The 10,744-nt window shown below is 52.5% G+C and overlaps 1 protein-coding gene across 1 annotated transcript in view; it reads right to left on the reverse strand.

The window, feature by feature from the left end:
* Positions 1 to 4,924: 4,924 nt before the first annotated feature.
* The window catches only part of RND2 (Rho family GTPase 2), a 6,686-nt gene continuing 866 nt past the window's right edge, over positions 4,925 to 10,744 (reverse strand). The window contains exons 2-5 of the mRNA XM_010843095.1: positions 10,310 to 10,397; positions 9,098 to 9,207; positions 8,282 to 8,416; positions 4,925 to 8,094 (exon numbers count right to left, since the gene is read on the reverse strand). Coding sequence (XP_010841397.1) covers positions 7,828 to 8,094; positions 8,282 to 8,416; positions 9,098 to 9,207; positions 10,310 to 10,397 — 600 coding nt within the window. The 3' untranslated portion in view covers positions 4,925 to 7,827. The remainder of the gene's footprint in view (positions 8,095 to 8,281; positions 8,417 to 9,097; positions 9,208 to 10,309; positions 10,398 to 10,744) is intronic.

Below are 10,744 nucleotides of genomic sequence, written 5' to 3' on the forward strand. Positions count from 1 at the left end.
CCACCTCCTCCACAGAGCCTTTCCCACTTCTTCCAGGCCAGAATCCCCCCCGACCCCGCTGCCGTCCCCAAACATCCCAAAAGTTTTGCTTTATTTATGATACTTTCTAAGTTATTCTGTACATATTCTATGTTCTCTGTTTGACAAGAAGGTCTTTATGGGCAGGATTAGTATTATTTTATCTTTGTTATAACCTAGCTCTGTTCTTGGGGATACCTTGTTGGGTACCCAGTGAGTATTTGCTGAATGAAGGGGTTGAAGGATAAATGAATAGACTCATTGAGTAAAGGCCTTATCCAACTGCTGGCCCCACCTGCAAGAAAACCAGCCACATTCTGCCACCGAGAGTGTTAATTTCTTTCAGTCCCTCCCACCCATTTTTCTAGCACCCAAATTCATTCTAGAAATAGTATGAGAGATCCAAATGTCCAAGAATCACTCTTCCTCTTCTAAGCCCACACCTACAGATTTCCTCCTTGATCTCATGAAGCCCACTGCTTTGTGATGAGTCAAACCACTACCTACCCAGACAAAGAAGGTGTTTCCCCACCCATGTGTCCTCCAGCAGGCCTTCCACAGACTGAATACTCGCAACAGATAAGCTGCTGTGCCACCATCACTGGAGAAATAACTAGGATGCTCACTATAATCTTGCAAGTTCAAAGCACTGCCACAACCATTATTTCTCTCTCCTTGCTGGCTCCCTAGGAGATCACTAGGATAGAGATTGTTATCCTCACTTTATGGGTGATGAAACTGAGGTCCATGGGAATTCCCTGGTGATGCAGTGACTGGGACTTGGCGCTTGCACTGCTTAGTCCTTGGTTGGGGAAACTAAGATCCTGCAAGCTGCACCACGCAGCAAAACAAAAACTGAAGTGTCCAGGGTCTGGTCAAAGGTCACCCAGTGAATTGATGGCACACCTAGGACTGACTAATCCAGGACTCCCTATCATTAGAGCACAGATGAAAATGCTCTCATTATGGTGTCTGAGCTATGTTTTGTCTGAGAGACAGTGTGTGGACTCCGGGTGAGTAGGGATACGGAAAGATAAAGTTTGTGACCCTGTAAAGCTTTTCCTCTGCAATCCTACAGCAGTTGGCACTGGTTAGTTCCAGAAGAGATTTTGTGGGGTTTTTTTGTTTAAAACATCACCACATGTCCCAGATTGGGGTGGGGGTGGGAGGCAGGAATGAGGTGAATCCAAAGATAACAGACACAGGTAAGCAGATGTTTGCCATCTTCTCTTGAAAACAATCTCAAACCAAATGGCAGGAGAAACTCAAATGACTACTTATGTGGGTCTTCCCAGCTGTTAGGCTGTGGGACTCTGCAATAAACTAGTCCCAAGTGGAGAGAAAAATCTTCCCTTGGTGAAGCCTGGGGTCTGGTGAGGGGAGGTCTCTCCTGGAGGCAAAGGGCTTTGGGGGCTGTCTCAGTACGCTCTGCAGCTGCCAGGGTGAGAAGCCTTCTGGTGGGATCATCATCTAGCAAGCATACAGAGGCTGTGAAAGCCATGGAAACCGAGATTTGTGCTGGAGCCTCTGGTTTCTAACCCAATGTCGGAAAAATTAAGGGAAAAAAAATCTCTACAGGAATTCAAGAGGCTGTTTCCTGGGACTTCCTTGATGGTCCAGGAGTTAAGAATTGGCCTTCCAATGCCAGGGAAGTAGGTTCAACTCCCAAATGGGGAACTCAGATCCCACATGCCCTAGGGCAAGTAAGCCCTGTGGGCCTGACTCAGGGGTCAGGCCCTTTAATTACTTTAAATAATTAAAATTAAATTTTAATTAATTTAAAAAACAAGAGCCCTTTCCCTGAAGATGTGGTCCCAGGGCTGTGCTGGAGAAGACAGTGATAATCTCTTGCTTCCCACCAAAGCCTGATCCCTCTCCCCAGGATCCATCCTAAAGCATAGGCTTTGTCTTCTCCGCACCCCCAGGCCAGCTCTGGGCTTTTCTCAGCCTTTAGCCCAACACCAACCTCCATTACTCCAACTCTTTGCTGAGGCCTCGGTAGCTTCCCTGTGCCTCTGGAGCCCGTGGGGTGTGGAGAGGGACAGAGGAGCATGACATCCTTGCCCAGAGAGGCGGTAGTTGCACTACACCGTGAATGCACTGCATGCCACGGAATTGTACACCTTAAAGTGGATAGTTTCACCTTATGTGGGTTTCACTTTAATTAAAAAACAAGAACAGAGCTGCCCTGGGAGCTCTTTGGCGTAGGAAAGAAGCTGGGCCTCTGGGAGGCTGTGAGGGTGGAGTCCCCTTGCCGGGAGTGGCAAAGAACGACAATGGGAAGGCCAGTCTGGGCCCGCCCCCTCCTCCAGCAGGACCAGATGGGAACTGGGGCTGGGGAGAAAGGCCCAACTGGGGCAGTGCCGCCGCCGCTGCATACAGCACTCAGTGAAAGCGAGGAGGCCGCAGCCGCCGCTCATTTGCATCATAAGTGATTGGTTTTCCCTGCTCGTCCCTCATTAGGACACAATGGACAGTTGTTTGCTGGCGCAGCAGATCCATTTACCAAGGGAAAGAGGACACAGTGCAAGAGTGACTGATGGGCCATAGTAAGTTGGGGGGGAGGGGGGAGCCCGCCTCCCCTCCCCTGTCCCCTCTCCCCGCCACTGCAACTCCTGTTTTCACACAATGAGAAGGGACCCCAAGAGCAAGGCAACCCCCTCATTTTACAGATGAGGAGACTAAGATGCTAAGAGAGGATGAGACTTGCTAAAGTCAAACAGCGAGTTCATGGCAGAGCTGGGGCTTCTAGAATCTATAGTCTCACTTCTAGACTCTCATTTCAGGCTTCACTCCACTGGCCTGCCACACCTTTTCCATTCCCAGCTTGCCCCTCTACCTCTCTGTGGTCTCCTTCCTTCTGTTCCAGGCCTTGGATTTCATCAATTCTCTCTCCTGTGTCTCTCTAATCTCTCTATGTTCCCGCTCTCTCTGTATTTTTTTCCTCCTGGTTTCTAGGCAGCTAGGATAATTACTAAACTTCTAATTAACCCCTGCCCTAACGAGGGTGGGTCTGGCAGGAGAGGCAGCAATTTTGAAACTGTCTTCCTGTGTTTAGGGGATTGTTGGGGTGTGGAGGGGGGCGGTTTATAAACCAGGCACTAGAACAGACACATGATACATGTTGCCTCATTCCATCCTTTCAGTTGTTGGAGGCAGTGATCTTAGAGACAGGTTCAGAGAGGCTGGGGAAATTGCACAAGAGCACCCAGCTGCCAAATGGCAGCTATCTGACTCAAAAATCTCCACCTCGCTCCTCATCGCTCTCCGGCACAGAGGCTAAAGCAGGGTATGGGGGCCCCTGATTCCAGGTTCATTTAGGTAAAACGTTGCTGAAGGAGGCCACTGCTTTGTTGCTTCTCTGAGGCAGAACCTGCCTCCCCACTCCCTACCTTCAGGTCCCACCTTCCTCTGGGCCCCTTTGGCATGATGGTGAAATCTCACAGATGCAAGCTTTTGCCCCTGGTGGGGGTGGGGGGTTGGTAAGATAGCAGTCAAGAGGGAGAAAACTGACAGACCCAGACTGTGGCAGTCCCCCTCCTGCTGACACCTCCTCCCACTTCCTTGTCTGCCCCTCCCCTTTGTGGGTCAAGCTTGCCAGCATCTGCGTCTGTCTCATTGTGCTCTGGGGGAAGGGGAGATTCGGGGTGAGTGGGTGTCTGTGTGCATGAACATAAGGCCTCCGGGTTCATTCTGACACTGAATGAAAAACTCACCAATTATTCGTCCAATCCTATTAATATGCAGACAGACATCTGTTATTTAGGAGTCAACAGCAGAGGCATTTTCTTAGGGGGGAGGAACACTCATGTATGTGTCCCTCTTGTCTCTTTGGCTGCTGGGGAGCAGGGGGGTGGGTTGGGGGGGCGGGTAGCTGTTTGGGAATCACCCCACATGCCTACACTGGGAGCCTCCCCTCTCTCTGACTCTCACTCCCAGCCTTGAGGAGAAGGAGTAGAGGGTTGGCTAGAAAGGGAGAGAGACCTGGGAACCCAGCTGGAAGTGGGGAGAGGGGGAGGGGGCTGCACTGTGTAGAACTCCTTTGTTGGCAGAGAGGAAAGGCGGGGGTGCTCTGAAGAGCTGAACCCTTTTCCTGGGGAAGAGAGTGGAGCAAAGGAGACAGCTGTACTAGGATCACCTGCCAGGGTTCTGGCGTCCACCAGGAACCTCAGGGACGTGACCTGAGCCCCCAGCTCTGACCAGTCTGCGTGTATCTGGAGTGGGGTTACTATGGCAACATGGGGCCCTCACCCAGACTTTAGAAAAGGTAGGAATGAGTGGAGTTCATAAAAATGGAGACCAAAGGACATCAGCCTTTGGAGGAGTCCCTAGAGCTCTCTCTGGCCCTCAGGATAGGTGTGGAGACATCTGAGCTCCCCTTCCTGTCTTCTGATCTTCCTCCAGCCTGAAGCCCAGCACAAGAGGCCCCCTCAAAGAAGCTTTTCCTGCTTCCATCAGGCCTGCTTTAGAGACAGTCAAGCCTGGTGTCTACCTTGTAAATAATAAAGCTTGACAGCAACTCAGACCCAAAGGGGTCTGATCCAAAGGGTCAAACAACTTTTGTACATTCTTTCTCCTCTCTGAATCCTCAACAGCGCAGTGAGGCAGATGTGGCCATCAACTCCCTTTTCCATGTGTGAAAACCGAGGTTCAGACGTGTGCAGGGCTCCTCCAAGGCTCCCCAGGGAAGCAGCAGCAGGGCGGGGACCCAGACCCTTGGACCTCTGCCTCCAGATCTCAAGCACTTTCCAAGACCGTCCCTTCTGGAAAGGCTGGGGTCCTGAGGGGAATGAACTTCTGTCAGCTGTAGGCTCTTCCCCTCTGCCATCCCTTCCTTCCCCTCCTCCCTCCAAGGCAGGCTGATTGGGGGCAGGGGAGTGTGTTAAGAAACACTGGCGGCATCACAGTGTGATTAGTTGTTTATTTCATTAAATGATTAACGAGGCTACATTGTTTCCCAAAGGAGTATCTAATTTGTGGGGGAAACAGCTGCAGGGGAGGAAGCTGGGTCTGACTTCTGCATCTGGGGTGGGGGTAGATCCCCCCCATTCCAGCCAGCAGGGGCCTTTGAGGATCTAGGAACAGGAACAGTCCCATTCCCTCCTCCTATCCTTTGGGCTCCTCAGCCCAGAGGCACAGCCTCCTCCGTGCAAATAAAACGTCTGGCAGCCCAGACCTGCAGAGGGGACAAAAATCTGTTCCCGGTGGTACTGGAAATGTATTAAACTTTGGGGGTTCCTCCAGCTGATTTATCTTCCTAATTATGTTTGCTTTAGGCAGATATTGAAATGCATTTGCGCTCCCTGAGCCTGGCAGGAGAGGGAGGTTGGGATGTATTTTGGCAGCTACAGGCTTGAGCCTGCTTTGTACCAAAGTGATGAGAAGCCACAGCCCCCAAATCCCAAGACAATGGTAGTCAGGCCCCCGTTGGGGAAGGGTCAGGCCTCTAGGGCCAGACTGAGATCCACAGAGCTGGGCCCCAGCCCTCTCCAGCGCCCTCGGTCCAGGACTTGCAGAGGATCTTGGAGTTAGCCCCTAAGCTGGTCTCAGTTTCAGAGGGTGGGGTACCCAGTGCCCTTGAAGCTGTCCCAGAATCCTTGAGTAGACTGGCTGAGATGGACAGAGTCTCAGAGGAAGAGGGAGAATATGGAGTGTCTGACAAGCCAGGAGGGGGTGGGTATTTCCTTGGTTCTAAGACTGGACCCTGGCAAAGGGAAGGGAGAAGCTATTCAGCCACACAATGCAGCATGCAGGATCTTAGTTCCCTGACCAGGAACGGAACTCATGCACCCTGCAGTGGAAGCAGTCTTAACCACCGGGCCACCAGGGAAGTCCCAAGGGAAAAGCTATTTTAACAGCTTTAATAGCATCACAGAGCTGAACCCCCCAGCCCAGCCCCCACCCCAACCCTGGGTCACCTCATCCAAACCACCATCTATCTATAAAAAACCAAATCTGGTCACTTCATTTTCTGCTTGAAACCTCTTTGGCCACCTCACATCCCCAGAATGAACTCCTGGTTCCTTTGCGGGGCCTGCATCAATGTACCTTCCCAGCCTTGTCTTATTCTCTCCCCGCCATGGCAGCCACAAACGTGCCATGCTCTTCCTCATCTCCACGTGTTCACACATGCTATATCCTCCACTCAGAGTGCCTTTCCTACCCCTTCCCTGCCTGGCAAACTCCTCTTCAACCCTCAAGGACCTGGCTCAGAGGATGGGCTTCTGAGGCTGTAAGGAGCTCCCACAATTGAGGCGCCATCACACTGGGGGTACCTCTCTTCCCCACTGGGCTGGCCTCCAGAGTATAAGACTAGTCCTTTCAGAATCCCAGGCCAGTGTCGGGCACACAGTTGGTGCTCAGTACACACTTGTTCAATGAATGAGGGAGGGAGGGGCTGTGAATTAGAAGAGGGGGATCCCAGCAGATGGGAGGGTAAGGTCTGTGTTCTCTCCCAGAAGTGTGTCTCAAGAACGGGCTGGGGCTGGGGGAGGGGAGAGCCATGGATGGTTCCTGGGGGAGAATGTCACCAAAAAGAGGCCAGTGGGATCAGAGCCAGGGAAGGAATACAGGACAATGCGAAACCAGACTCCGGAGAAAACAGACCAGCACTGTCTTTCTTGACAACAAGTACTCTGGCCAGTCCCTCCACTGGCTTTCCTTCTCTAGGGGAGGTTGAGGAGGTGTGACCCTCGACTCTTATCTTGTGCTCCCTCCAAAATCATCAAGTTGCTCAGGATGGAAAGATGGATTCAGCACCTGCCCCAGCCACCAAGGAGATCCCAGAATCAAATGACTGTCCCCTTGGGAAACTTCACTCTGCATGGGGTCAGCTGGATGCAGAGGCTTTTAATGTCCTACCCCAGAGCTCCCAGGGCACCAGCTGATTCCAAGTTGGGGCTGGAGATAGTGATCAAGGGTCCTGGACCACTTCAGCAGGCCCCCTCCCACATTAGCGGGGGCCCCAGTTGGGCTGAGTAATGAATTGCACATCAGTCCACTATAAAACCCCCTAATGGCGTTAGGATTGTCTGGCTCATTAACTGAGATGAATAGTCCCAAGACACCTCTCTCTCCCACCTCTGGCTCCTAAAAGAACACTGCTGATCCAACTCACAGTTTTTTCCTCTGCTCTATCTGTGGGCATCGACAGGGAAGTTCTTCCTGAAGCCTAACTTTCCCTCCAGCTACTAGACACTGGTAGATTTTTTTTTTTTAAGAAAGCAACAAAACTAAAGCCACAGTCATTTTCCATGGACATGGGCTTTATTTGGACTCTACTGGGGGAAGGGAGGGAGAGAGCTAGGACTGGTGGGTAGATGGGGGCAGGGGGAAAGGGAGAGGCTCCTCAATTTGCTTTTTAATTTAGTGCATGTTGCCTGGAGGTTAGGATGAGTGAGAACAGCTGTGGAAGTGAGAGGTGAGGAAGAAAGAAGGTCAGAGAGTGGACACTTTCCTTGGGGAAGCGTGCCAGGACCAGGATATGGGGACTGGAGGTGGGGAGGAAGGCACCCCTCATACACTGAGACTCAACCAAGGTTACTGCTTGCTGCTGGCTTCCCCAGACCCCTGGCCCCATCCCAGCCTGCTGCCCAGATGCCTGCTCTGCTAGTTCCCTCCACTTGCCTTGGACAGGAGCGGAATGAGGATGTGGGAAACAGTGGCACCCTTCTGCCTCCAACTCCCTTGTCAGGGAGAACTGTTCACTCGCCCGCCCTAAAGTCCCAAATAGAGTCAGGAGATCAGGAAGCCAGGACCAGCAGTGGGACAACTGTGCCCCAGGCCCCCCGCCTCCTCCCACAGGACCCCTCACATGAGGTTGCAGCTCTTGGCTCTATCCTTGTGTATCTCGCCCTCATTTCCGTTCCCATTCCCATTCCCCAGGTCTGGCCGTCCTGCCAGCTGAGCAGATCGCTGTAGTCCCCGGCGTGAGTCAGTACGGCGCAGCTGCCTGTGGCCACGGCCGAGGGAGGCCACGGTGGCCACGTGGAAGACATCTCTGACGCTGCGCTCAGAGGACCGGGAAGAGCACTCTACATAGGACACAGCTCCCACCTGCTTGGCCAGCACGGTGCCCTGGAAGGATGGAGTGAGTGGAGAGGGTCATGAGACTTAGCCTGTGGTTCAGCAAGGGGGAAGGAAGCTGGGGCACGGGGTTAAGGGATCAGGTCAGAGGCCAGGTCAAGGGATTAGCCAAATAGGGTGTTTTCAGAAAAGAGGCTGTGAGGGGCAGAGGTGAGAGGTCACAGATCAAGAGGCCCACCTGCTCATGCGTAACAGGGATAAGCCTCTGCTTTGACAGCTCCCTCAGTGTGGCCAAGTCAGTCCGCATGTCCAGTTTACAGCCAACCAGCACAACCTTGGCATTGGGGCAAAACTCTTGAGTCTCCCCTTGCCACTATTTGGAGCAAGAAAACAAAGTTATGCAGCGGTAGAAGGAGGCACAACATGTAGGAACCATCCCCCTGGCTCACAGCATGTAGGAATCATGCACCCCTCTAGTCTCTCCCATGTAATTAAGCAAGCAGGTGACACTGGTGGGCTTGGGCTGAAAAGCACGCAGAGCTGTGGGAGAAGGGAAAGAAGGAGAAGGCAAGGCTGGGGGCCATGCAGGGTTGGCCAGCTTGGAAACTTCCCATTCCCATCCCCTTTCCCAAATTTGTTCCTGGGAACAGACCAATCCCCCCTCTCTTCCCACAACTGCAACTGAGAACTGGGGCTGCCTTAGCCGACTTCTGTCCATTCACCATGGGCTTTTCTCATGGAAATAGGGGCCTGCAGAGGACACCACAGGGGCTTTCCTGAGCTCCATCAGCAGCATTCCCATCTCCACCATCCAGGGGCTCCCACATCCAGGGACAAGTAATCCCTTGAGTACTTCTCCCTGTTGTCCACCATGTCCCCCAAATGCCATATCCAGCTCTAGGACTGACTTCCAGGAAGTCAGGGATGATGGGAAAAGTTGAGGTTGTCACACACTTTCTCCCTAATGGCCATGCTCGGCTTTAACTCCCTCCTCCTGGCCCATGCGTTTCCCTGTCCCCCTCAGTCTAGCTGTCCTGCTTCCCCAGGCTCCCACCTTCTTAAGGACACTGTCCAGTGTTTCCGGTCGGCTAATGTCGAAGCAGATGAGCACAGCATCCGAGTCAGGATAGGCCAGAGGCCGGACGTTATCATAGTAAGAGGAACCTGAGAGAAGACAGGGAGGGAGGGGACAAACGAGGGTCCTGAGAGTGAGGAAAGCCTGGAAGGGAATGGGAGACCTTAGCAATCCTGGCGGTTAAGGCATGCTGAGCAGAATGGGAAACAGTGGGTATTAGTCCCCATCAAGGAATCTGTTTCTCCAAGGAGAGCAGACAGAAGGGAGGTTAGGGGGCAGAAATAAGCTCTTCACTTCCCTAGGGGGGGTCTCTAAAAGTAATCATTCTTAATCTCTTCTGGGTCTTTGAGAAGCTCATGAAATCATTCAACATTCTCACAAAATTTTGCATGTGCTTTCTGGGCTTTGACAGACATCTTCTATAGCTCTCCAGGGGAGCCAAGCAAAAATTTAAAACAAAACAAAACACCCTCCCTTTTTGGAGATGAATGGGCAGGAGCAGAGCTCTTCCACTCTCCTTCTGGGAATTGATCTTGGATTTCTACAGTTCAGTCTAGAGAAGCAGTTTCCTGCTACACCCCCCCCACCCCAAGAAATTCTAAATGTCTTTTCTAAACCCAGCCTTAGCTCCTAAGAAATATGTTCCAAAACAAAAGTCATTCCTTCGCAACTTTCCCAGGTATGCAGAATCCAGCTGATGGGACAGGCTTTCTCCTTCAGGTCAAGGTTTCTATGTGTCTCTGAAAGCTCTGCCTCAGTTTCCCTGGCTTTAAGCAGAGTATTGATTTTCCTTCCTCCTAGAATTGGATGGACTGGAGAAGGCGATGGCACCTCACTCCAGTACTCTTGCCTGGAAAATCCCATGGACGGAGGAGCCTGGTAGGCTGCAGTCCATGGGGTCGCTAAGAGTTGGACACGACTGAGTGACTTCACTTTCACTTTTCACTTTCATGCATTGGAGGAAATGGCAACCTACTCCAGTGTTCTTGCCTGGAGAATCCCAGGGACGGGGGAGCCTGGTGGGCTGCCGTCTATGGGGTCGCACAGGGTCGGACACAACTGAAGTGACTTAGCAGCAGCAGCAGCAGAATTGGATGGACAGGCTGGGTTGAACTAGAGCCTAAGGATCTAGTCCAGGGAGGGATTACTGGGAGGCCTGGAAGTCAGGGTGACCCAGAGGGACTTGGCTACCTGAAGTGTCCCACATGTTGAGCTCAATGCGGCGCTTGTCGATCTCAAAGCTCGCGGTGTAGTTCTCAAACACGGTGGGGACATAACTCTGCAGACACGAATGGGTCAAGATGAGATCCTCCAGTCCTCACCCCAGACAAATGCACTCCTAATTCCCACACCCCGTGTAGCCCAGCCCCAGGACCCAAGTTGGTCCGGTGTTGGGCAAAGGGGAGATCCCGGGAGCGGCTGCCTCAGCGGAATTTCTGCCAGGCTCCCGGACCCCCCTCTCGGTCCTTTCAGGCCCTAATTCTTCCTCTTTCCAATGCCTAGGACCACCCCCCTCGACATTTCCCTGGCGCCCCCTCCGGGATCCTCTGGTTCTTCCAAGCCCCATTCATCTCACCCTGCTCCCCAATTCTTCCCACCCCAAACCTCTGCAGTCTTTCCAGAAAC

This window comes from Bison bison, unplaced genomic scaffold, assembly GCF_000754665.1.
Source record: "Bison bison bison isolate TAMUID 2011002044 unplaced genomic scaffold, Bison_UMD1.0 scf7180017864180, whole genome shotgun sequence".
NCBI lineage: Eukaryota > Metazoa > Chordata > Mammalia > Artiodactyla > Bovidae > Bison > Bison bison.